The following is a 27,929-nucleotide window of genomic DNA, read 5'->3' on the forward strand; positions in this document are numbered from 1 at the left end:
CCGGTGCTGAGGCCGGGCCGGCGGAGCGGCGCTCGGCGGGGATGCGCGGCCGCGGGAGCCCCCGCAGGACGGGGCAGAGACCTCCCCGCCCTCCCGGCTCCGCGGGGAGCCGAGCCTGGCTCCTCATCGCCCGCGGGCGCGCAGCTGTGGCGGGCGGAGGGCTGAGCGCGGCCGGGCCGGGCCGGGGCCGGGGTCGCCGCCCGGGGCTCGCCGCCGCTCCTCTCCGCGGGACGGCCGAGGCCTCGGCGGCGGAGCGGCGTGCCCGCTCCAACTTTCCCCGTGTTTTTCCTCTCGTACTTGAGGCAGAGTTGCAAGGGATGTTTGGCGTTATGTAAACACTTGCGAGCGCTGATGGGGACTTGGCTATGGACGATCTTATTCTTAAATGGTCAAAAGCTGGGCAACCGTGGGTGGATGTTTCTGAGGGTCTCGGCGACTGGTCTGACAGGCCAAATATTTAGCTGTTTCCTGGACTACAATAACTGGACTTCAGCGCGGGGGAAGGGACACATGTGCATTCCCCATGTACGCGGGATGCGCTGTAATTCTGAGCGGGTTTATGCCTTCGTGCTAAAAGCTCCATTATTGCGAGTTACGCTGGTTGTTTTGGGGCCGAAGACTGCCTTGTGGCTCCTCTGACTGTGCGGAGAGGCTACGTGCGCCTGTTGCTCCACGCGCCCGTGCTGTGTTACGCTGGGCGCAGGGGCGCTTCGCTGTACAGCTGCGTGCAGCAGTGGGCTCGATGCAGCAGCGATGGCTTGGGGTCGGTCAGGCTTTGCCCTCTAGTATAAAACCTCTTTGCCCCATGCGGGTTCAGTCTGGCTCGAAGTAGTTTGTATAAAAAAAAACTCCAACAGGTGAAAGGTTTGAATTACTGTATCAAATGTATTGCCTTATGCGCCGCGCAACGGTTCGCATGTGCCTGCTCAACTGCAGATGGATTGGGCTGTGGTGTTGCTGCTCACAAATCAGGAAGGGAAAACGTGGCTAATACACTCCAGATCCTTGCCCTACGAAGATTTAGTGATTTGAGGTCGTGTGTGGAGTAGTGTGCGTGTGTGGTAGCTGTTCGTTTTATTTATTAATAAGGCCCAGTACCCGTGCATGTGTTTTATTTCTTAAATGTGCGCTTTGTTATTTGCCTTTGAGTTTCTTTTCCTGTGCTCGGAAATTTGCCTGGTATCCCAGGGCTTCCAAACCTGTCGAGCCAAAAGACTCGCTGACTCAGAGCCCAGTCCAAAGGCCCGCGTCTGAATTGCTTTCCTCGCAGGGTTCAGCTGCATGAGTGTGGGATGCGATGTGAAGCCAGTACCCATTTCTTGCCCTCAGTGGTTTCTCTGTGGCTAAGTTAACGGGCTACCAGGCACTGGATTTTTTGTTTGCTTATTTTCTGAACCTCTACTTTATGCCAATTTCCTTGCATGGCAAATGTTCCAGGTTCTAAATGCTCAGTGATTTTGCCAGTGTAAGGCCAGTGCCTGAAACAATAACAGTATTGCATGGCGTCGTGACTGTAGCAAAGTGTTGGTTGTCCAACACTGGTTGTTCAGTGAGTGGAGAAAACTGGTGGCATCAATCAGGCCAAAAATTCCAGCGTAACAGGACACTTGATGAAACAAATGTGAAAGTTGACTGCTGTGGAAACCAGTGACTTGAAATTGTGTGAATGTGTAGTTGTCAGTGTGTGTAAACCAAAAAAGGAGTCATTGTGGAAATGAAAAACACAGTTCTGGTGTTTTTCAAAACAAGCTGTTAGAAGAGTGCTGTCAAGTAAGCTGTTTGCTGAGCTGGTTATTTCTAATGTGTTCTTTAAGCCATCTTTTGCTTGTCAATAACATTTTGTTGTTGTTGTTGTTAAAATACCTTATTCCACCCTAAGATTAAAGTGTTTGCTTAGATTGTCTCCCCGTCTGCTTGTTTTGCAGCGTTGATTAAGCCTTGAAATAGGGAGTGATCTGGTTTCCTCTTACAGGGGTTCATAAATTAGGAAGTAAACAAGCAGCAAGACTAACTTTGGTTTGTCTTTGTAATTGTGGGGTGGAGCTTAACTGTGGGAAATAGTATATTTTTCTGAGATTTGCTAGTCCTGAACACCATCGTTGGAGGGTGGAAAAGGCCCTAGTGAAGAACACTGAAGGGGTGAGCACTTGATGCATTTCTTTAGTTCTTTGGTTTCTTCTGCAGGTCTGGGTAAGAACGGCTGGATGAAAGAGGTGTACTGGGACTGATAACCAGGGTGGAGAGTGGTGTAAAGGACAGCTGTGGTCTCTGGTTATAAATGAGGGGTGTAATGTGATCTTACTAATGGCACCGTCAATTCTCTCACATCACCTCAGTGTGTGAGGTAGGCTAGAAAGAGGAAAAGTCGTGTAAGACATAATCTCAAGTCCTGGCAGCTCAAAAGTGCCATTGCAACTTAGAGTGAGACCTGCAAACCATGACATCCTGCTGTTGTGTGGTGTGATGTCTTGGTCTAATTTTATAGTAACTCTTCTTGTAAAGGCAGTGCTGAATGAGCATTACAACGTGGCAGCGTGATATGGCCAGTCATCTGCAAGGGTGGCAGATTTTGGATGAAATGTGCAAGCAAGGTTCCAGCTCCTCCAGTACTGTGTGCACGTGCGCCAGGGGAAAGGTAGGAGTCCCGGTGTCTGATCAGATACCTACTGGTGTGGTCCAGAAGCCCACTCTGGAAGCGGGAGCTACTCTCAGCTGCCTGCTGTAAGATGAGCTGGTCTCTCCTGATAAATTGCTGAAATGGACAGTATTGAGGTGAAACTTCTTTTTCAGTGCTATAAAGCAGGCTTAAAACAGGACGCAGGTATCTGGAGCCTTTGTCTTGTACCTGCCCTTCGATGAAGCAGTCAGAAGAGCAGGTGTAGCCTGTTCTGGTTGTGTTGTTGACTGTGCTGTTCCCCTGCGATGCTGTGCATGGTAATTCTTCAGTGCATAGTGTACTCCTTAGGAGTATCTGATGTGTCAAGTTGCAGAGCGTACTAGGAGTCTTTGAGACATTATTACCCCATAAATACAAGATAGTTGTAGGATTATGTCTTAAAGACGGGAGGAATCTCAAGATCCCGTGGGAGGTGGGATGAGGGTAGTGGCTCTGTAGTAGCTGGTAGACGAGCTGCTCGCTCACCCGTGGGTGAGTGTGAGGGAAGGCAGCTTCACCAAAGCAGCTTATGGAGACCAGAGGGGTTTAGAGGTAGAAAATGGTGTGCTGCTAGAAAGTTATGTAAATGTAACATTTCTGTCACAATGCAACCATGGTATTAATCCGGTTTCGTAAAAATCTGCCTTACAGTACATTCCAAATTAGTTTCTTCTGTTGCTGAGATAGCACCTTCACTGTTTTCTGTTGCTTCAGTAGCCTGGAGCCTTTTTTCTGCTTTCTTTGTGTGATAGTACAGAAGATGAGTTAAAAGCCATTGAGCAGTTTCACGTAGTGGCCTATGCTGGGTACAGACAGGTGCTGCTTTACTGGGTGCTGTAAAGGAGAAAAAAAAAAAAAGCTAGCGGGCAGTGCCTCTGGGCTGCTAAGCCGGATCCTGTCTGTGTCCATAGCTATTCAAAATGATTCCTGTGCTTTTCCACTGTGCATCTCCCAGAGGCTGCTGCAGGAGGCAGGATGCCAAACAGCATGAGCTTTGATCTGGCTCAATATTCCTCTCTGGTTTCTGTTCCCAATGGACACTACAAAAGCACTACAGCGATTATTGCCTCGTTCTCTGTCTTGGCACAGATGGACAGTGGCTGGGTATGGAGGGAGAACCCTCTTTCCAGGGTGCTGCAACTGCTCAATAGATTGGCAGAGGCAACCTCAGGAAGCATGTGTTATTCTTGCTTGTTCTGTACCTGTTGAGAAAGTATGTTTCTAAGTCTTCAGAGCAGTTGTGTTTTATGGGACCAAATTCCTTTTGGGAAAAAAATTAAGATAAAATGAAGACTACAGGAACTGTAATTCAAATGAGGAAAGCTGCAAAATTCAGCAGTGGATTCTGAACTCTTCTGAGTTTCATTTTTCATAGTTGTGGTTTTGGTTAAGCCTATCAAAACTGAGATCAGAACTTATTTTTCCTTCCTAACAGTGTTACATGGAGAATAAAATGTCACTTCAGATCTGAGCAAGTTAACCCTCTAGAGAGAAAAATGTGTTAGAAATGCGCATGGAAGTATGTGTTATTTTGCTGATTTATGGCTTGTGGCAATGTAACTGCATCCTCACATGCCAGAATGCCAACGTGAGGAGTGTTGCAGAAAGCTGAGTGTTCATATCTCACTGATCGTTCAGCTGAACAGGTTATCAAAGGATGGTGAATAGCTCTGAGAAAACTGAATGCCAGATGAAGCAAATTTCTGGGTTAGGATGTTAGATAAAGTTTCTGCTTTTGGAGTAATCTGATACTAAGCTATAAGGAAAGAGGCTTGGTTAGTGGATCCAAATGCAGTGATGCGCACAGACAGTTCATTCTCCCCTCATACCTGCCATGTGCATGATGTCTGCAGTCAGAAGACAGTAATCTCTGTGCCTGTACATGTAAGAAACTTCTGGACACAGTAGGCCAAAAAATGGCTACTGCCAAAAGGCTGTAGCTTTTTTTTTTTTTTCTTGTTTAGTAGCAGTTTAGCATGAAACTTTTACAAACATCTCTTTTGGGCCTTGGCCCATCCTATCCACTTCTTCAGAAATGCAGAAATCTGCCAAGAAATTCTGAAGAAAAAAGTTTTGATTGCAGTCTGGATACGTCCTGTCTGCATCTCACTCCGAGAAGAGATGCATGGACACAAAGGCAGGTACATACCTGAGTTGGCTGATGATGCCTGATCTAAAGGGTTAATTGAAAACTTGTTATTAAAATAACTCTGTAGTCCTTGGCCACTCCTCCGTCTGTAAGGGTTAAGTAGATTCAGTTGCTAATGCTCTTTATGAGATAAGATGGTACAGTATTTTGAACCTTTGCTTTAGAAGAACGACTTGTGCTTGCATTCCAGAAAATTACTGTTGAGGGGCCAACACGTACAAGTCAACCTGGGAACTGGAGCCTTCATCTGTAAGGGAGCCCAGCCTATTGGGTTTTTTTAGATCAGCAGGGCTCAAAGTAGGTCCCCTGGCCACCAGTGGTTCTCCACATGTGCTAATCATGTGCTGGTAGTGGCTCCTCCTCTTTGGCTGCTTCTCACAAGCACTTAGGTTTTAGTCTGCAGACCTGGATGCCTGCTGAGGTGTCTAGGAGGGAAGAGCAGCGAGCTTACCCTTGCAGGGGTTGCTGCGTCTTAGAAGACAAGAGGCGACTTACAAGCCTTCAATAGGAGAGACTCGCTAGTGGAAGAAAAGCATTAACTTTATTGCCAGCGGGGACCCAAGGTTGCCAGGAGACATCCAGCAAAGCCCAGCCGTGGAAAACGACAGCAGTGCCACCATGGAGGCCAGAGAACCCCCGCCAAGGTGCAGTATTGCTGAAGGGAGAAATGGGAGGTGTAGGACATGGGAAGGGTGAAAGCGTTGGACAAGTAGGGTCAGAGGGAGATGAGCAGATGCAAGCGGATGAAGGCTAGTGAGACAGACAGAAGGAAAATACTTTGGTAAATTTAGGGAGTATTGCATTTGCTAAAGAGCGTGTATCTTGTGAGGAAGGAAGCGTGGAGGCTCGATGCGAGGAATGGAGCTGTAGGAGACAGCCTGTTCTGTGGTGAAGCCTCAGTAGATACACAGCCATGCAAAATGAAATTGGGACTGAATCAAATTGTACCCTCTTCTTCCCTGGCTATTTTTTGTTTCTTGGCCAAACCCCAGTTGGTGTTATAAAGCAAGCTTGCTCTCTTTCCCCATGACACTGGTTGCCCTGGTTCTTTTGGTACGTTCCAACTCTCTCCTTCTAATAGAAATATGCTGGAAAACACAGTGTGCTTGTAGGGGCCTCATCCAGAGGCTGACGTCTAAGCTGCCTTCTCCCATCAGGGTTAGAGCCAGTAAGTACGAACTTCAGTAAGTATCAACTTCAGTAAGTGCTTCTTACTTTTAATGGGATTAACAAGATGCTGTCAGGTCATACTTGGTTTGAAACAAAAAATGATACACACACACACACACCCCCGACAGTGTATCTCAAATAGATGTTATTTTTTCAGCTTTCTGCAGATGCCTGTCAACACGATCCGTCAGTCGCGTTTCTTACATCAGTCTGATGGCTGCTGTGTAAGATATCGCTGTCAAAGTGTAACTTCTGCCTAGCACGTTGTTACAAGCGTGTTACTTTCGACCTGAATTTTCTGTAACTAGCTTGTCTGGTTCCAATGGGCAAATAAAAAAAATGCAGGCATTCTTTCTGAGGAGAAAAGGACATCATGCATGTTTGCTTTCCTGTATTGAGGATTTATTGAGGTTTAAGTTAACAAAATTAGTTACTTTATCTCTTTCTCCCATTTTCTTAAACCGACTTTGGTTGCACCTATGAATTAGTAACTTCTGAATAACTTCGTAAAAAAAAAAAAAATTAAAAAATTTCTGTGGAGTGGCAAATAGTATGAATAGAACATAATTAACTTGGCCATCATCTTGCTGTTTGAATTTACATGCCTCTTCCAATTTCCTTCAAGAAAAGGGGGAAGCATATGCTTGATTAGATGTGCAATGAGACTGAGTTTCCTCCTGGGAGAAGAGGGGCGGTTGTGAACCAGTGGATGGGGATTCAGGAGACCTGGGTTCAAATCTGGGCTCTGAGTCTGACCCGCTCTGTGTCCTTGAGAAAGTCATGGCGCTGTGCTGCTTCCTCCTTCCCCTCTTCCACACCCTCCATCTTGCCTGTTCAGACTGCAAACTATAGAAAAATCTGCTGTGTTGTAAGAGTTAGGAGGAAAAATACTTTCTCTGAGAAAGTGCATTTCTCCTCTTTAATCTAACGGTTCATCAAATGACAATTTGTCGGCAGATGGCAGGCTCCTGGACATGAAAGGTTGCAGTTAAATGGAAAACAAGATCATGTGGTAGATAAATGTACCACACTGATATTTTTTTTAATGTGTAATCTCTAAAATGTAACTAAATGTGCATAAAATTAGCAGTGTTGAACCCTCTCAAAACCTAACGTGATTCCTGAGCTGCCTCCCACTGCAAGCATGCGAGGGCGAGGATCCCGACATTCGAGATGGCGGGGCTACGGGTCCCCTGTGCTGTTGTCGTTTTCCGCGGGCTACGAACAGCCTTGGTGGTTGAGAAACTGCAGGATTTTTATTTCGCTCTGCTGTTGACTTGGTGCTCAGCTGAGGAGTGAACAAGCTTCCCTGAGATAGCCCGCTTGGACCATGGCACTCTACCCAAAATCCGTTGTGTTTGTCATTCCCTGGTGTGTGCAAAGAGCTCCTTTTAGATTTGCTAAGTCAGAAGCTTTGCAAATGACAGTGCTTCGTCCTGCAGCCCCAGAAGAGTGATTATTCACTAGATGATCTTTTAAATACAGCACTTCCTCCTTGCTTTGGCTGTTTCAATGGGCCTCTTGTGAATCTTTCTCACAGCTCTCGGGGAGTAAACCTTCCTTTTTTATTGAAATAAGACTGGGAAACATCAGGTTTTGGTTCCGGTTTTTAAAAAGTTAGCTGCACCTGTAAAAATAGATACAGAATGCTGGGTGGGTGTTATCCAAAAAACTATGGAAATCATTAGAGAAACGTTAGTTAGGAGAAACATTGGATCAAGCTTACAGGGCCAAATTTTTGGCCACGTAATCTTCTAAAGGTTGGATTTACCAAATTATTTAAGCACTGGACTTTCACTTAAATGAAGGGAGTCAGGGTTTGGGTGCATTTGAAAAAATGTTAGCTTGCTTGGCCTAATTTACAAATATTAAGGACCCCATTCTACTTGATTTGAACACACTGACTTACCTGGTCTTGTGGGTTCTCAGTTGATCAAGCCTTGATGTAATGTTACCGATATCTGTTAATTTATGGATGATTCTTCACATGCGTGGCAACAGCTTATGCCATTAAGCAGTCCTTTGTGTTTGCTTTTTCTGTTATCTCTCTACTCTTAAACTCTGACCTTTTTTCTGTTAAAAACTGAAGCAAAAGTAAACTTTCACTGTGGAGTTTCCTATCTGCAGGAATGAAGTTGAAGCAGTTAAGTACAGTTTGAGATTCTATTCTTACCTAAACAACCTAAATAGTGAAAAAGACTTTGATAAAGTACTGCTCCAATTTCTGTAACGGTACAAATAAAATTGCCAGTCTCTATTTAATTGAGCACTAAAGCACAGTGAAAATACGATAATAGAGAACTGAGTACATCATGGGACTGCAAGGCACAGCAAGGAGCTTTTTTGCTCAAAACAAACATCATTAGAACCATCTTAAAAAGATTAAGTAATTTGTATCCCAGTTGCTGAAATCAGACCATCAGCAATAAGACATATTTGGTCTCATTTATTTTACAAACAGGATTTGCAGTCATAGGTTAAAGTATTAAAATCCCACACAAAGCAGACGTGAAACATGGCATCGGCAAAATAGCTTCAGATTCTTTGAAAAGCCTTTCAGCATTAAATTGCTTGAGATGAGGAACAGCATGCTGCAAAAATCTTGTTACAAGCAGTCTCTGTAAGGAGGGACTTCAAAAGGGGGCCTTGACTCCACTATTCAAGGAAAGCAAACTTCCAGCATTGCTCTGAAGCCTGTTTTTTCTAACTTAGCATCAAGATCTAGATGAGTGATGGGAGAAATTAGTGTGAAATGTTTACAAAGCAGTTGCATTTCCTATTCTGAGATCTTCAAAAAGCAGCTGTCTCATTAAGGTATTTGATATTTAACAGTCAGTTTGATTTCTAAGTGTTTGCACTGTTAGTTCTGCTTTAACTACCATTATGAAATGTGTTTTCATGAGAAAATGGATTGAAGTGTCTGGGTTGAATTTCAGTGACTACATGAAACTTATACTGGCTCATTCAAGGCCATCAAGCAAAGCATATGATCTGCTTGTGCCCTAAAATATGACCGAGCCCTCTCAGTCTTCCTGAAAGCCAGTGGAAGCAGTTTACGAGGGAGAGTCTGCAGAACTTCACCTTTGGTTCGGAGAGGATCGGTAGTGCTGATGGTAAAGGGCTTTGTACAAACCCTGTCAAAGTGCTTAGGTTGTATGTCTTTTCATTGGCTTTTGCTATATGAAATGCAGCTTGTTTTGAGGATATGCACAAAATAATCTATAAGTAAGAAAACAATAAAAAATGAACCCTATAATTATGGCACTTTCTGTTCAGTCAGAAGACCAAACTCAGAGTCTTGTGATACAGGTTTGTGCTCACCAAAGCAGTATAGAGTAGCAGGGGAAAGGCAAGTCCTAAAACTTTTGGGGTGAATAGAAAGTTTTCCTGGGTTTAATTCACTGCCCGGATTTAGCTAATGTGTTTTCAGATCCAGTCGCATAGAGCAGAGCTATAGACTGGCAGAATTACTTGTAAAGCAGTACCTGGCAATTCACATGAAATTCAGCAGGTTTCTATATATTTTTTTTAGGGGTAACTTCTTAAACAGAGACTTAATTTTATTTTCCTGTACAGATAAACTGTATATAAAACATACTTAAAGACACACTAACTTTTATATAGATAATATACATGAGGAAGTCATCACCAACATAATTAAAAGAATTCAAGCTGTCAAGGCTTAAAAAATACTGTAGAATGTGTTCATCTTTCAGGTATTTTTTTGATGTCTATGGGTAGATACAGTCTACTTCTCCATGTACAGTCCACTTCTATTTCACGTTTCATTTCTCATCTTAAAAATTAAGTCTGACTTTCTATCTGTCAAAATTAGAGTCTGCAGCTTAGTGGGAAAAGAACATTATTTTAAAATCTTGGGTTGCTGCTGTCAACATTGCTGCCACCTGAGTTAAGCCTCGGAATACTTGTTTGGAGAAACCTGACTCACTTTTGCTAGATTTGTATGCTAATATTGCCACACTGCTATCGTTTCCTTATCAGAGCACTTCTTTATCTTCGATTTTTCAAGTAAGTTTACCTAGAAGGAATCTTGTTTTCCCCCAGTGTTTAAGTGGAAGGCGACAACAATGCTCTATGGCTGGGGCACTGCCGTGTTATGGCTGGAACACGATGGATTTCTTGCAGGACTCCTCTCTTGTGAGGATGTGAAAATGCCATTAAAACTGGGATTGTGTGTAGCAATAACTACAAACGTTCTCTTAGGGCCGTCCCTCCTCTAGTATTAATCGATTGCTCTTGGCACTGGCGTATCTAAAGTAAATAAATTGCAGAGTAATGGTTGTATTTGTCTACTGAGCACAATTGCTTTTTGAGCAGTGTGATTGTGCTTTTAGCTGTAAGAGCTGGGTACTGAGAGTGTGTGTGAGAATCCTCCTGCCCTGCGCTTCCAGGGGCCTTCTGGTGGTCATCTCATGTCTTTGGCTGGCATGATGCGGGAAGGGAGGAGTCCCCTCCTCGGCCAAGGGGACGCTCACGGATGCTTCGGCTGGCATGTCCAAGAGGGACCCTGTTCTCTTAAGTCCCTGTGGCCTGCCTGTGCTATGAACTTTGGATAGATGTGCCGAGGATGACAGATTATTAGTGCCTCAACTTCTCGGTTCTCCAGCTGAAGATTCCCATAGAGGTCTGATTTTGGGGGGATTAGTGTGGTTAGCTGATGTGGACAGTCGGAGCTGTTGATAAAAGGTTTTCAAACTGGGTACCTGGGAACTTTGCTCTTGAAAACCTTCCAGTTTTACTTTTTGTCTCAGATATCCCAGTTGTCCTTCTCATCAGAGGTGGAAAATTCACATTTGCAATTCAATTTGTGGTAGCTGATCATTTGGTTTTTAATGCAAATAATTGATCAATTAGTGGAGTAATTTTGTTAGGTGTCACGAGTCCCTTGTGAGGAGACTACAGAAGCAGCTTTGAAGTAAGCTAAATCAGTTTAGAAGTTATTCTCTTCACTTGTAAATCTTGTATGTAAGGAGGCCTGTTGGGTCATTTAGTCCCTCCATCTGCCAGTTCAGCATGTTCCTGAGCACCGGCCAACCTCAGAAACAGCATGTTTAAAGATAAATGTCAAGTGGACTGACTTTTGGTATTCAGTTATTAAAGAACGTAGATGTTCAGTTATTAAAGATGTAGACAGTGTTCACCATACTAGTTTTGGCTGTGGGTAAGCCTTAGGGTAGATAGGTATTTTACAAAGAGGCTCATTCTACTTGGAGTTGGCAGCATGCTTCATGAGAGTAGCGGAGGCACGCTCCATCCGAGTATCTCCTGTTGCGTTGGAGATAACATCACGCTGATCGGTGTTAAAACAGTAATCAAAAAGAACACAAGAAAGGGATGAGTGAGGATTTAAGTGCTAAATACTGCATGCCTGAGAAAAGCCTTAAAAAATTAGGTTATTGTAGCCAGATCAACCCTTTGTAAGTCTTAACTCCAGCAAAGCTGGTGACCAGCAGGAAGCATGAGGAGCATGGCTCTCCTGTTCGGGAATAGGAGAGGCTGGGGTTCAGCGGTGCCGCAGGCAGCGTGCACCCTGAGGTGCACAGAAGCAGAACTCAACTCTTTAGTGAAGGCTTTGCAAGCTCGCCCAGAAAAATTTAAAAAGGACCTGGTGAACAGACTGGCAATGAAATTCAATCATACTGTGTACCTGAACTACTTCCAGACTTAAAACTACCTTTCTGTTATCCATAACCATATAATGGTTATAGGTAAAGTTGCTAAACATTTTATTAATGGAAATGTCAATAAATTGCAAAAGGGCTTATTTTAGGGGTTACACTAGCATGGTATACAACATGGTATGTCGGGGTTACAGTATCATGGTATACCGCATGGTGTGTTGGGGTCTTCCTCAATAATGAAAATATAAGAAAATTGAGGCTATGTTCTGGAAAGCAATGCAGAAATTTGATTGTCCATCCTTGGGCCTGTTTTTGGTCAATGGTCTGAGATAATTTTTTTTTTTTTTCCCAAGAAAAAGTTCTTCTCTTCTCTAATGGAAGTCAATAATTTTGACCTTCATATTCTCTTGGGAACAGCTGTGGTGAACATCTGCCTCTTCTAAAGGAAAAATGACGTAGTCCAGTAAATTAATCCCCCTCACACCCCAAATGGGGTACCTTAAATGCTGTTGTAAAAAGGGGTTGTTTGGAAGTATCTACGTTTCTTGTTGACCTACATACCTTTTGCTTTGGGCTGTATTGATTTAGGGCTGAGCTTAATGTTGAGGGCTTAAAAGTTGTTAGTATGACGGTCATAGTTAAGATCCAAGTCAGGAAATGGGGAAAGCTGTATTTCTAGTGATGCTAATTCAGTCACTCAGCATATTTCTGATGTTTTGTGGCATATATCTTAAAATAGGTAGTGATGTTTTTCTGTCCATTTATCAAGAGGGAATGGGAACGGACTGTAGAACATATGCAGTGGCTGAAGTACTTGGCATTAAACAAGCAACCTGAAGCCAAATGGTTTGCTTCTGTATGCACACAGATTTGATTTCAGAGGGGCTGAGACTTCTTTACCCTGCATATGAACTTGGCCTGTTATCTTTTGTTTTTTCTGAATTTGTTTTTAATTGTACAGATGAGGGGGATTTACAGGCATGAGAATGTCTATAATGTGCTTTGACTTAATAATAATGAAAGTTGTTGTTGTTGTTATTACCACCACCACCACCACCAATACTCTGGGGGTGAGGCAGTGAGGAGGGATAGCTGTTTGCAACTTGTTAGAAGAAAAGCATAGCTTCAGGTTTTTCCTTGCACTTTCATATCTGCAGTGCATTATCAACATCAACTTTTAAATCTCCATGAATCTGTCCTTGTTGAGCTCCAGCCTTGCTTAATAAACTTGATCCTCACACTTTAGTAAACAAGATAATGTTCAGTGAAAGGGAATATTCCCTTTACAATGTCAGGGCTGTGCTCCATAATAAGCATAATTTCCTGCTGCTTAGTTCTCCTGGTGGTAGAACATTTAAAACTGATTTGGGTGGGATGTCGGGTGAAAGTGTTTTCCATTATTTTCCCTTAAATCTGGGAGTCTGGTCCTGGGCAGTGTTCACTGGCAGGGCTGCCTTGCAGAGCGAGTCACCAGCCTGCAAAGAAGGAGCAGCTTGGAAGAGCAGCGTTGCTGCCTGCTGTTTGAAACCTCACATGGAAAGCGATTTCAGTGTTTTGAACTCAGTGATCAAAAAGCATGGCTTCAGAGGATCTTCAAGAACCCAGTAAATGGTCTTGGAAAAGACGTCTTTGAAAATCTGTTCAGTTGGGCTTCTTTTTATCTGGGCTCATGTTGTTTGTCTCTGTTGCCGGGACAGATAGAAACTCGCTTTTCTATATGTATTTAAATGACAGGTAGGTCTTGTATCATTCGGTCCAGGATTTGAGGCTTTAAAGAAAATAAGGATAGTTTTTATTACTGTGGAAGTTGACAACAGTAAGTGGCTGTCTTCTCAATGTTACATTTAGGCAATCTATTTTAAAAACATGATTGAAGTATTCCTGATTTCACAGGGATTTGGCTTCCTGATACATATGTAGTTTAAAGCATTTGACTCTGAAAAATCTTAATCTTTACATTTTTACATGCAAAATCTGTTGTCAGGCATATTCAGTGGGTCTTTACCTAATGCTGTCTTTGGGACTAGAGCTGTAAGCAGGTGGCTACCTCAGTGTTGTCAAAATATTGACATGACCAAAAAATGTTGACATGAATCATGCCAATATTTTACATTACAATTCCCAGGAGCACTGCTCTAGCACACCAGAGAACCTTTAAAATATGCTCAAACCTACCTTTGACTCTGACAAAGAATCTGGCAAAGAAATGTGTTGTGATTTAGATGGTACAAATAATATGGCTTGAACTGAGGCAGCCCACTCTTCTCCCCCCTTTCCCTCTTGCAGGTGGGACGAAACGGGTCGGTACGCCTCGACTGAAATGGCTGAGTGTCTGTTGGGACGAATAGGGCTACCCGTAAAACAGTCCCACACCCAATAGGATGCCAGTAGCTGCTTGTTTCTCTCTGGTTTATTTTTCTAAGCAAGCATTTTGACATGCTGTGTTTTCTTTGATACCTGAAATTCCAGTGCAAGGACTTTTTCAGTTTTTTCAAACCAATGAACAAACAAAAGGAAAAGGTCCTGTTGTTGTAACCTCCAGTAGCTTATACCGAGAAATTCTGCCTGATAAATAGTAACATTGTGCTTTATTCTTCTAGGGGGAGTAAGCCAGAGATGACTGACAAGATGTCGAGCTTCCTTCATATTGGAGATATTTGTTCTCTCTATGCAGAGGGCTCAACGAATGGATTTATTAGCACTTTGGGGTAAGAACAGCTGTTCTCTTACACTAAAAACATTCCTAAGAAGGACTAGCAGAACTCAGCTAGCTATCCTGAGCCTGACTCCCAGGAAATAGAGGGTGAAGCAAGGTAGCTTTATGTACAGATTTGGCCCTAAATTTAAAAATGACCTGAAGCTAATATGACAAGTTAGATGTTGGGAGAATGGAGAGTGTATCGATGGCTATGATGTGGTTTCGATATACTTGGTGGGGAGGAAGAAGCTTGCCAAGTTAAGGTGTGGGTAGAGGGAATGAATGCAAGCAAATGATTTTCATGTTGTTGTCTGTCCCGTGTCCATCCGTGTGTCCCGTCCTGTCCCTCCCTGCCCCCCGCAGTCAGGAATGAATAGGCCCCAGTGCAATCTGCTGATTGGAAAAAAGAATGTAGCATAGGCAATGTAAGTAGTTTAAAAAAAAAAAAAAAAAGCCCTGAGCCAAACTGTTTATATACCACTAACTTACCACTATGACTAGTTTTGTCTTTTCTTACAGTATTTGAGGTTTCTTGTACAAACAAAATTGTTCTTCTCCAGTCAAAGGAGAACACGTTTTGAATCTCCAGCTTTGCTGATGGCCAGCACGCTGGAGCTGCGGTGGGAGCCGTGCCTTGCTGGCTCCTGCCCCCGGCGTGCTTCCCCACAGAGCTCCTTTGCGCTTTCTTCTGCAAAGACATCAGAGTAGGTGCTCTGTAGGAGAATGCCTCTTAAGCAGTAAGAAGTGTATGCCACTTCATTAAACAAAAAGTAGCCGTTCGCACAGGAAAAGGAAGAGTTTGCAGAGAAAAGCCGTGAAATTGAAATACAGCTCTGACGAGTGACAGGGTATGTTTTATTCTGCTCAACTGCTGCTAAGGAGAAATCTCTCCGAACATCAGAAGCTGGCAGTGGAGCTGTGTACTGATTTGGAAGACCTTGCAGGGGGCTGGATGAGAAGCTCAAAGAGCACATCTGCCACCTTGTTTCAAAGCCGTGAGAAATTAGAGGGAGGGAAATAGCATGCATGACACATTGCTGTGGTACTTCAATACTGAATGAGTAGCAAAGAAGCAACCGGGAAGCTTGATGACATGGTGAGTGGGCACGCACACAACATGCTCTTTCTCATTTCCAGTAGCCATAAGGGCCTCAGGGTGGGTACAGTGACAGCAAATTTTTTGATGCCTACTGTCCAGATGCATCTGATAAATGGAGCTCCCAAGCAGGGTACAAAGACAGCATCCTGGTAAGTCTCTCAGCAGGAAACGATGGGCTGGAATCTCATCTAAGTGACTCCAAACTAACTTGTAGGTTTAGTCCTCTAGCTATTAGGATTCTGGAAAATAAGGGGGCAGAGAAGGAAGCAGATACTGAAGATGCACCATGATCTATTATAGGAAAGAGAAGAAAATATGGGATGCTGCCAGAAGGGAAAGAAGGTATGATAAAAGCAAGGGATGTAGTAAGTAGGGTTGGTCGAATAGTATTTGGCGAATGTATTTGACAAATTTCCCAGGTACTCGTCAAATATGACATGTACGCTCTGCAGTATTCGATCAGCTGTGTAACTGGCCAAATACTATCTGCTGAAAACTGGCAAAACGAATTGAGCGATACTATACCTTTGGCTATTTTTTTTTTCTTCCTAGTATTGAAGCAAGTTTGGCAGTAAATAATTCCAGAACAAGTAGAAAGTTGTTATGTTGTGTTTAATCCCATACAGTGCATGATGAACATTATGCAGTGGCTGTGGCTTTTGATGGCATTGCTGAGCAGATATTTTTCACCATGGGTAGTCCTTTTAGACATTACAGGCACTAAGCACATGTATTTTCTAGGCTTGATGAGGTGTTCCCATGGCAGGTCTAAAGATCCCCTAGTGTTAGAAGCATCCTCTTTGATTTGATTAGTACTGTTTTAAGGTAACTGCATTATATAATGGCCACACATCTTCTGAGCCTAATTTAAGACAGAAATCCCAATTGCCATGTGAAACATGAAATGCATTATCATCTTAATAAGCCTTCATAATCAAGTTAGTTTTGTCCCATATTTAATTTAGTCTTTGTCCTGGAAAAATTAAAGAAGCAAAGGAAAGATTCAGTGTAATTGTACTCTATACCATGTGGAGTTTTGACAGTCTTATGTCATAACAATGTGTAATGACTTGTTCATGTGGTTAATGAAGGTTGAGAAACAGATACCACTGTACATTCTAATGCTGTTCTAAATCTTTCAAGAGTGTTCCTATTTAATATTCCTATGACATGACTGTTGCTTAATCAGGACTTTACTCTTGCTGTTTCCCAAACTCAGTGCTGTCATCATTATGATTACCAGTGTACCATATATCCTCTTTTGTGTTTTTCACCATGTAAAATTTTCTTCTTAGTAGTTTGGGAAGTTCCTCTTTACTTTCAATTTAATCTCAGGATGAGGGATACATTGCACTGAGATTCTCTCTGTGTGGGATGATCAGAGTAACCCATTTGACTTGATATTTTTTTGGCCCTTTGTTCACTAGAAGCAGGTGTTTCAGTCAGCTCAAATATTAATACTACCATTCTTGTTGTAGCACATATATGTATATATAATATTGAATAGGGAGAAAATCCATGGGGAAAAAGCAATTTACTCTGAATGTTTGCATATGCAAATTTTAGATGCATAGAACCGTTGAGTCCACTTAATCTCTCTGATCTCTTAATTTTTATGCACTTCATTATTTTCCATAATTGTTGTCTCAAGATGCTCCCTGCATGTGACCAGCCTCTGCAAGGAACAACTCTCATATTCTAGGTTTCAATCTTTCTCAAGTTGAATCTGCATGAGAATGGACCTCTCAGACCTTTAAGACCTTGGAGTTCTACTTTCTACTTTTGTGTAGAAAGCCTCTTTGACAGATTGGTTTTAAGGGGCCAAATTGAGTCATTTAGGATCAAATCAGAAACTGCAAAATATTTGGTTACAGTTGCATTTTCACAATTTGGAAGTAGTGTTTGGTAAAAGTGTAATTCCATGTTGATCCAAAGCATGCTAAGGGCAGAGCATTGGTGACAGGTGCATCTTAACTATTTTATTTATTCTGTGGGATTTGAATTGACCCTGTGGGTATTTTGCCAATGTGTATTCACAGGAAAAGCTCTGTCCTGGCATTCCTTATTGGAATCTCTTGGGTTCACTTGTCCATTTACCTCCTTCCTGGTAGAACAGGAGGAGGTTAGTTCGATCCCTTGACGTATCTTGTGTTTATGACTGGTGAGCAGGAGGGTGCATCTATGCCTTTCTTTCTCTTGGGAGTGAATTTTTATTGTGGCAGCTATTGTTTCTGCCTTTTGTTAATACTTGAGGGGTCATACGGGCAGTGTCCAGTTTTCATAGTTGTCATGTTTTCATATAAACACATTTGCAAAAAAACATTATTCAAATCTGTCCAAGAGGCAATAATTGTTCTAAGGCTGTCTCTCACCTAACTAGAATATGGGCTGTTCTGTCTGCACCTCAAGGAGGGGACATAAAGATGATGCAGTATACAGGAGCAATGACTTATTTATTGTCCCACCTATCCAGGAGCATAGCTCTGGGCAACAGTAAAAATTAGCTGCATGCGTCTTAGAAAGATTTGGCATAAGTTGGCGTTTGGGGAATGTCTTCTGCTGAAGTGGCCACTCAGATAAAATACTGCAAATAAATTACTTTGTTTTTGCTAACAAGGATGTAAGCAATTGCAAGGGAGTAGAATCTCACTTTACTTCTCATTTCTTTGCAGCCTTGTGGATGATCGGTGTGTTGTACAGCCAGAAGCAGGTGATCTTAACAACCCACCCAAAAAATTTAGAGGTAAGTTTATTAGACAGCTTATTACCCTTCTGGTTGGAAGAAGTCCTTCATTTTGTGCAATCCCATGTAACTATTTTTGACCTCCACACTTTCTATAGAATATTTTAGTGTCTTCTTCCTCCATGAAGGGCAACTCATGAGCGGGAAAAAAAAAAAAAGTATATAAGTGTGAATGTCTTATGAAGTGAGTTGTGGGACCTAAAAAGAATGCTTTGTGAGGAGGTGGAGATGGGGTTGCCAGTTGAGGTTGGCTTTCAGATCTATCCAAACTTACAAGGTATCTATAAGTTTAATTTCTTTTTCTCCATACTATCATACATGCCATTTAGTACCAAACCTATCTCAGGGAAGAGGAAAATGAAAAGGAGCAAATGTTTCTCACAACTATTGTTGTTTGACCTCACTTGATATTAACTACGTTTGACTTTGCTTTCATTCTGCCAGGAAACTTATGCTTAGTGATAAGAAATTAATGCCTACTTCTTTGCACAGTTTGGCTAGGGCTGATTTGGGCTGATTTATTTCAGAAAAGTCTCCAACAGGAAGAGAAGCACTAACTGGGATTTTTGTTTCGTAAGACCTTGAATTCTTCTTTTTTCACCCCCTGGTTGTATCTTTTACCCAAAGGATAGCTCAGCCACATATTTTAAAAATTTGATCTACCTTATATTGCTGTTCTCAGATGTAGCAGCAACTGTTTGTCTTGTTTCTTTGTTGGATAAATCTTGTTTTCTTGCTTATGCTTTGCCTTTATCAGTGGCTCAGAATTACCACAATTCTATTCAGGTTTGGCCAGAACTGCAGGTGATTGCCCTTGAAAATCATATACCTTCTGTACTGCTGGTTTTGGTTTTTGCTGCTGTTTGGTTTTTGTTTGTTTTGTTTTGTTTTTCTTTCCATGACATGAAGATGTCCCATAATGAAATACTGTTTTTAGAATATCGCTGAAGTCTGTGAGTTCTCGTTGCTTTTTCTCCTTTTTTACTGGAAAACTAAATAGCTGATGATTCAAATACTTGAAGAGGCAACCTGGGGAAGTTTTAGCATTCAATGTTAAGCTCTCCAGAAAAAGAACAATGGTGTTACACGAAATAGAGCCCTGACTCTAGGCATTTCTTGACATTAAAATCATATGAAGGAATAAAGTCAGATTTGACTGAGACTGCTGGGTGTAGAAGAAGGGGAGGGGAGAGAGAGAGAAAAGAATGAGAAAAAGGCAGTTCTTGCTAGCACAGTTTAGGAACTGCAAGTACAGAGAGACATTTGTCTGACATAAAACATTGTGGTTAGACATTGTAAATGTTCTCATATTACTTATAATTTATACATGGAGAAAGAATGGTGTGAACCTTTTCCAACCTTTGTAGTTACTTCAGTAAAGCTTTCATGGGGAAGTTTATGCTTAATGGTAAATGGCAACAAAAGTCATAAAATTTTAGCAGGCATTTCTGTTCTTTATACACATGCTTTATAAGTGTAGTCTAAGATAAAACGCTTTCCACGATAAATATGTTCAGAAGAAGTAATAATGAAGTTTATCGCACCATCTTCAACACAAATGGAAAATACCCCTTTTTTTATTATGAAGCAAAGGCACCCAGAGGCTTGGCTGGGGTGTTGCACGGGAAGTCTTGGGCAAAGTCAGGAACTGCAGCCATGTCTCTGCAATCTTACTTGGTGTTTTTATGACAACTTGCAAAAATACCTCCCTTGCAAATGGAACACAAGGTCTTCCCTAAGGTGCATTTCTCCAAATAACATTTACATCTGGGATATAAAGCAATCATGGGCATCTGGTGAATGTAATTCAGTAGTCCCAATATTTAGTTTTGCCATACTTGAGATTTAGTCTTCATTGCCTTGGGCAGTGGCGCAGGTACAGCAGACCAGTAGCACAAGACACTTTTTGTACAGTAGCAGCATGGGAACTGATGTGGAAACGTTCTGGTATCCAGTAAACCTCATACGTGGTGCCCACGTTTGTTCAGTGATGTCACATAGTCCATACTAGGCATCACAGCCGACAGGATCACTGCAGTTTCAGGCCTGAGAAGAAGTGTGATCTTGGTTTGAATTCAAACAGGTGTAAAACACTGGCACTGGTAACTGAGAAGTAACTTTTGAAAATCTCATTAGACCAGGACCAAAATTAATCAAATGTAAGTGACTCACATTATAGCTTTACACAGTACTGGAATAACGCCTCTATGCTATAACCTGTTTTATATCTATGTGCGAATCCGCTTTCAAATAAGCTGTGCTTTAAGGTGTCCAGACGCAGGTCAGTAAAATCTGCAGTCACCTTCTGGGAGGAATACTGAACCTGTGACTTTGTGATCAGTCTTGAGGATCTCGCTTCAGGTAGTATTTTTAAGAAATGTAATTCTAAGCCTCTCTGAGCAGATCTGTCTTCTGTGGGCAGATGTAAAACAGTTGTAAATACCACTTTGATTAAGCATGAAAATTATGAGAGATATCTAGAAGCAAGATTTACTGCTTAGATATGGAAGAAAAAGTAGTGTGAAACTAAAGCATATATATCCAGTAGCAGAATTAGTCCATCCTGCTTTTTTCTTAGCCATGGGTGTTTCAGGTTTTAAAAAGTCTTGTTGCCTAGGCTACACTTAATCAGTTGCATCTCGTGGCAGCAGTGGGGCCCTGGTCTAGAGGGTGGTGGTTTTTCTTTCCTCCCTACTTTAGACCCTTGAAATACAGCAGAGCTGCTGTGCCCAAAGCGGTGGTGTACATGCACCATCCTTCTTCCTGGAGAGAGCCACGCTCATACCAAAGGCAGCTGACAGTAATACTTAGCCGTGAGTATATGCTGTCCCTAAATGCTGATGACCTGCTTGTGGTGTGAAAATAGTCCCTGCCTGAGGAATGTGTTTGTAAAACCAAGCACTTCATACTTCATAACTGAAACGGAGGTGGGTTTTGTGTGCTAGTAAGTCACTCCTTTTAAAAACGTTGGCTTCAAGTTGTCCTGAGGAAGATTCAGTGAGGGAAGCTTGATGTGTGTTTGGTTGAACTGGGTTGAACAGAACGATTTGCAGCAGCACGACTGGAGTCGGAGACGGGAGCGATAGAGCCTTTCAGTCTGCTTGGAGGAAAACGTACAGAGGTATTCTGAGGACACGAGGGCTCGCTTTGTTGACAAAAATTGTGGAAAAAGTAGGCTGACAGAGTAATCTGGTGGTGGTGGAGCCCTGAAAGGGATGAAATGTAAGAGGAGGCTGAGAGTAAGATGGGATAGAGTTCAGGTGAGATTTGGAGTGTGATGTAAAAGTATAAATGAGACATTTAAAAAAATAAAAATAAAGTTCAGAGGGAGCATTGGAAAAAACTGAAGTGCCAGAGTGGGAAAGAACTCTAAAGAAAGGTATTAAGTCCCGCAGCCTCAAGTTACTATGAGTGTTTGCCAGTAGTTGTTTCACATATTAAATGCTGTTGTGCCTCTAGGTCCTTAATATTAGTTTGATCACTTGAAGGTGTGAAGGCTGGGGGGTTTTTTCTTCCTTTTTCCCATCCCAATCAGAAGTAGATAGCACCTGAAGTTAGTGGTTTGAGGTTGGATGGTAATTATGGTCTGTGAGGTTTCAGTGGATTTTTTTTTTTTTTTTACTCTGGCTTTCTGAATCCACTTTAAATATGGTGGTTTTTTTTTTTTTTTTTAAAGTACAGTGTTTCTCTGGCCCTTCATGTTTTCAGCTCCAACTAATTCAAAAGTCCTCTAAAACTGCCTTGCAAAATGTTAAGACTTAAGAGTACATTCATTAGGCTGTTTCTTTTTAAAAATGTTAATATGAAAATTCTTGCGAAAGAGTACTTTACTTAACTGGTCTGAATATACTGTGTACAGATGAGATTCCTGGAAAAAATCCTAGTTGTACGAGTCTCCAAAAAAAGAGAGAGTGTGACAGTTCCTTGGTTATCTGCACTGCTTTGAACAAAAAAAAGACATTTTACTTACTTTATAAAGCTGGAATCGCTGCTCTAATTGTCGTCTTTGAGTATGACTGTGCATCTGAATAGTGACTATAAATGAACATCCTTTTAATATGCATGGATTTATGTGGAAACTATGAACTACAGCTGACCCTCCAGCTAGGCTAAAAGCACCAGTGTTTCATTAGAAATCATTCGTACTTGAGTGCACAGAGATGGATAGCTATTTTGCAAATTAAAGTAAGACCTAGCAATAGTGGTGAAGCTGAAGCACAGCCCAGGGCTGATAATTTTGGGGTCTAGCTGTTTGTTCTGTGCTCTGTTAGTTAGTTTGTATGTGCTTTTGCAGAGGTTTTATTTGTGTTCATTTTGTATTGGAACGTAGTGCTGTGCTAAGCCAAATGGGTTTGCTTAATGCAAGACTGCTACTACACCGAAACAGTCTGTCTGACAGCCTTCTCAGGAAATTCCTTACAGCTCTTTATTTGGGATGCAGATCTGTCTGCCAGGGATCCAGAGGCTTTGCAATGGCTGTACAAAACTCAGGAAAAAGGGCACTTACTGGGTTAATTTGTCCAGCAGCTACCTCCTTCCAGAACATTGTTTTAGTAGTTGCTGGGCAACACTCTTTTTTTGGCAAGATGTTCAAGGAATGAACCCATATCTTAGACTTAAAATACCCTCATGGTGAAGCAGAAGATGAGTAGTTCAAATTCCGTTTGTTCTTTTGATCCTAATCCATACTGTATGCTCTTTCTGAATATTGCCTTCACAAAGCCTTAGGTTAGTTAGTGGTGGTAGGGGCTAGCACTGAGGGTCTTGGCTTTTGAACTACAAGTTCCTCTTCAGTAGAAGAAATGAGCTGGGCGCTACAAAGAAGCTTTAATATATAAGTATATATGTATAAAAAAAAATACATATATCCTTACACACAAGTTCTTTTGATAGATTTCTCTTAAATTCACCTTGTGCTCAGCATTGGTGAAAGTCAATACACTTGTCCATCACAGAAATGTTTTGAGTTATGTTTTGTTCTTTATAGCTTTGCCATCAATGGTGTGAAACCTATACACTATTGCTTTGTTTAATATGAAGGAAAACATATAATTTATGCAATACTGATAGAGGCTATGGAGTTATTTAGCTTTATTTAGCCAATGCAAGCTTGTTTATAGTTTGGCATTACAACTGAGATTAAGGGAATTTTCAGTTGAAGGGTCACATACATAGTTTTCCCAGACACTTCAGAATATTAAAGAAACAAACTAAAACAAATACCCAGATCCTCTGCCTGTTAGTTCTGGAAAAATATTAGCAGCATATAGAAATGCACTTTCTAGGTGGTAAGGAAGTTCAGTACCATCCCCTGTACTCATCAAGAAGAATTTTTTGTGGTATAAGCCATTAGGTATCACGTCTTCAGCTGCAGGTAAGTGTGTAGCCTCAAATCCTATTGCTCTCTGTATGCTCTCCATGCATACTTTTTCAAATCTACTCTGGTGAAAGCAATTATATCAGCTCAGATTGCTTTTTAAACTTTGATGTGAAATAGTCTGAATTGTATGACTTTCTGCATACATTAGATGAGTTTGAGTGGGTGTTTTGCAGAGGTTTGAGGGCATATTCCTGCAATAATGGTGAGAAGAAGAGAGGTGATAGAACTGGGCTTCATGGCCATGTTTAGGCTCCTTTTTCTCTTTGAACATGGAGTTTCTAATGCTGGTGAAATGTTTGGGTATATTAATTATTAAGGTGCCTAGATTCCTTTAAGGAATATTTAAACAAATGTCTAAATACAGCCTTTTTCACTCTGATAACCATGTATTAGCAGATAAAATAGCAGCATTCCTTTTTCATACAGGAGGCAGAACTTTTGAGAGTGCTTGAGTGCTAAGTTCAAAGCTTAGTATGGTGGTTTTGAAGAGAAATAGAAAAGTTATTCCTTTTCAGTTTTGAGGTGTCCAGGAGAGATTAAAATGCACACACTGAATACCAGAAGTAGGAAGTGGGGCAACAATAGTAAATACCCACTTAACTAACTTCTCTGTTTTATGGCCAAACACCATAAAAAGAAAAAATTATGCTTCTTAGCCCCTTTTCAAAAAGAGTACTAATATCATGATTTAGTGTAAAATCAAAAGAAACTTTTGGGTTGGTATGATGGAAGAGAAAAATGATAAAAATACAGTCTCATGTTGTGCCTATAATTTTCTTATTCAAAATTCAAGCATTGATCATTTTGAATAGGAAAAATCTATCGATATAGTTAAGATACCTAAAATAGATTTTCACTGCCTTGATAAGGGATCCTTTAGTATGATTCTCAGTATTTATAGAACTGTACTAGAAAACTGCCAACTGCTAGTACGCATTTGAATTCGATGCCCTTTATATGATGAAGAAATCCTGAGCACTGTCTCTAAAATGTGAATCTTTAGCCCACTGCATCCTACGTACAAGCAGATGTTATAGACAATTGTCACTGTGGCATTTAGGTATTTAAAAAAACTGGAAAGTCAGAAGCATTGCATTTTCATACAGACAAATGTGCTTTATATCTGCTAAAGCTTGGAAAACCCTGTGAGAGAGGGAGTCCTAATGAAGAGTTGATGCACCACTTACATGAGGACACCCACGCCTCCTTCCTCTGTTCAGGTGAGATGGTGGGCAATGTACACTGCCTTCTCTGCTGGCCCTTGGTGACTTCAGAGGAACATCATGAACGCCTCATCTCCAACCATTTTTATCCACGGGTTTTGTGGTAATGCCTGGCTCATTAATATAGCAAGCCATAAAAGTAATCATTAGCAAGCAGAGGAGGAATTGGAGCTTTCCTGTTATGAGCACAGCTGGAGAATAGGTGTTATACTCTAACTTGTGTAGCTGCTGTGTCCTGTAATTTATTTAAATGTGCGAAAACAGCTTGCATTGCTGTGAAATCCAATAGAGATTGGATGCAGGAACCAGAAGGAACCTTTTTTTTTTTTTTTTTTTTTCCCCCCACACAGGAAGGTAAGTATTGTCATTGAGAGTGAATAGAAAAGCTGGTTTTATTTAATTTGCCCTGTCTATTGCAGTGTGGTTCCTTACTGGCCTATTAAACAAGACAAGTTTGTAGTCCAGTTGGTAGCTATGCATGCTGAAGCACCAGGACATCCTAAAGACATCCCAACTCCATGATGCCGATGTGCTTTGCTGAAACACTGGATAAATGATTGGCTAAATAATTATTGGTTTAATTGAAATGGTTTAGCATGGTTTTGCTGTGTCCTAGTGATGGAGTACCAAGACCATAATGGGAAAGGTCTGTATGGCACAGATTACAGGAGTGTCTATTCAATTTGGCCTTAAAAAGTTGTAGATAGTGAACAAGAAGAGGGGACAGGTCTGTTTGGGATACCAGGCACAGGCGCTTAAGATTGGCTAGGCTGCATTTGCATGCTGATCTGTACTGAGAGTACTGTGGTCAAACAGCTGTCTGCCAACTTCTGGTTTTGAAGTGCTTTCATCTTGGATGTTTTGCATCTAGATGAAGGAAGAGCAAAGCTCCTTTGAAAAAGAATGCGGCCATTAATATGCATAACTGGAATGCTGTATGAAAAACGCAATCTGTTGGTTAAGGTTCTGCAAAAGAACAAGGGGGGACTTAGTTGAACTCCTAGTGTGAAGTTTTATGATCTATGTGATTCGTTTGCCCATTTAAAGAATGTGGGTAGTAGTTGTGTACTGATGAGACATACTATGCAGGACAACAGGGGAAATGAGCTGGTGTAGTGACCATGTCCTAAAAGTGACGAAATAGGCCAAGTGCTAGTTTGAATGTTCATTCTTTCTTAACAGCTCTCACAGGTCAGAGCTTTTTCCCTTGTGGAAAGTTCAGGGTATTTCAGGTAGGATCGAGGGAGGGATTGCCAAAAAGCAGTTCTTAGCTATTAAGTAGAACAGTACTGTTAATAAACCTAGCCCCAACCTTGTAGACAAAAGAATACTGTGGCTTTGTTGCCATAGTTTCAGTGCAAAATCTGACCTTAGCTACAATAACATTCGGTTAGAAAGAACTAGCTAATCAGTTTTCTAAAATTAGTGTGTTCCCTAGTACATAAGCCAGTATGAACAGGATATTTAATGAAATATTATACTTAGTCACAAGAGCCCAAGGGAGTGAAAAGCCTTGATGAATTGTGGGGGTGGGGTGACATTGGTGCATATCTTTTAATATAGCAAAGTTATTAAAATTTGTGGCTTGCTTAATATTTAGGGTAGCTCAACTGTTGTGCTCTTTTGTGCACTCAATCTACCTTGTTCCTTTTAAAAGCTCTCAGAGTCTGTTCTGTAAGCTGGGAAGACTGAGATGCTGGTGAGTCTCATCAATACTAAGTACTTCCAGAGGACCTTCAAATAAACTTCAGAGCTAGTGTTGTGCTTTTTGTTAGTACAGCCTGAGTGCTTTGCAGATGAAGGAGTCTTACTCATATAGAAGGATACAAATACTGAAGCAGATGGATGAAGTCATGAAGTTTGTGGGGAAAAAAAACTGTGCGTGAGGGAAGCAGTCTCCCAGGTATTAGGTACTAGGCATCCTCAGCTTTTCACTGGTTGTCTCAAGTGTTGAGAAACTTAAGGAGTAGATTTGGAGAGGGGCTGGTTGGTAAGGTCTGGCGTGTAAAATATTTCCGTCAGTCCAGAACACCTAACTTGAGAGTGCATTTATTACTCCTGAGGCTCCCTGACCTAGCCTTGGGTGAGATTTTATCAAACTGTGGTAACCTAGAGTCAAAGATTGTTTCTTGGCAATATGGGAACTGCGATGAATTATCAGGTTTTCCTATGTGCAAGTTGGTTATTCGGGTATTAATATAAGAAAAATATGTAATATGCAAATGGGGGGGCAGCTAGGTGAGCTGTCTGTTATTCACTTCTGTTTGAAATTTAAGGTCTCGTTCAGCCTGCTCAGTGTTTCTGCCTGGCTGAACCGTATTGCCCATGTAGCTTTTTGGAGTCACCAACATGCTGAATTTTTCTCACTGTGGCATCTTGAATGGTAGCTTGCAGCTAAGGAAACTGAACTGCCTGCTCTGCAAATCTGATGTACAGGATCATGCTAGCGGAACGCAGCTTTGCTGGCAGCGCTGAGACGAGAGCCTTTGGCATCCAGCTCTCCATCCCAACTTGCCTGCTCTGTCGCGCGGTGATGAGCAGCGTTCCCTTACTGCGTGGTGCTTGAGAGATACCAAATGCACGGGAAGAAGATTTCGGCAAGGAGCATCTAAATGATGCTTACCAATTTGGTAGTAGCTTTTGTTGTTTGTTTCTGTCAACCAGAGTGAGTTACTAATGAATCCTTACCTCTTCTAACAGTGCTTTGCAGTTAAGCTTAAAAGTGCCTGTAATTAGTCAAAAGCAACTGTAATTAACTTAGTGAATTCCCTGAGACTTAGCTTTGGACTGTCCTGGATATGTAGAAGCACAAACATTTGGTAACAAATGCAGTGGAATTTTATTCAGAAAAACGTTTTTCACCTTGAATGCGCTGACACTTGCATAGCTGAGCTGTGAAGCAGATCTTCTTGGCTCTCTTGGTTTTGCTTCTGCGACATGTAGCTTATAGTTCCTGATACAGCACACAGTCACAGGAAGGTGTGATCCATGTTCTTGGATCTTCCAATTCAGATTAGCGTGTTTATGCTTTGGGGTTTGTGTTTTTCTGCCTTGTAAACCCAGCTGCCTTCCCTGTAAACTTTAGGAAACCATACCTAGTTTTCACTTTGGCAGAGGTATGAACGATCTCAAGTTTTTTACCCTTTACATTTTTATGTGACCAAATTTG

General features: G+C 41.6%; 1 protein-coding gene across 1 annotated transcript in view; it reads left to right on the forward strand.

The window, feature by feature from the left end:
• Nucleotides 1–27,929, forward strand: part of ITPR1 (inositol 1,4,5-trisphosphate receptor type 1) — a 186,296-nt gene that overhangs the window by 5,714 nt on the left and 152,653 nt on the right. The window contains exons 3-4 of the mRNA XM_087744237.1: nt 14,218–14,325; nt 18,087–18,157. Of these exons, the coding sequence (XP_087600363.1) occupies nt 14,218–14,325; nt 18,087–18,157 (179 nt within the window). The remainder of the gene's footprint in view (nt 1–14,217; nt 14,326–18,086; nt 18,158–27,929) is intronic.

Source organism: Nipponia nippon, unplaced genomic scaffold (assembly GCF_047370975.1).
Source record: "Nipponia nippon isolate SJK-2023a ecotype South Korea unplaced genomic scaffold, ASM4737097v1 scaffold_9, whole genome shotgun sequence".
Taxonomy (NCBI): domain Eukaryota; kingdom Metazoa; phylum Chordata; class Aves; order Pelecaniformes; family Threskiornithidae; genus Nipponia; species Nipponia nippon.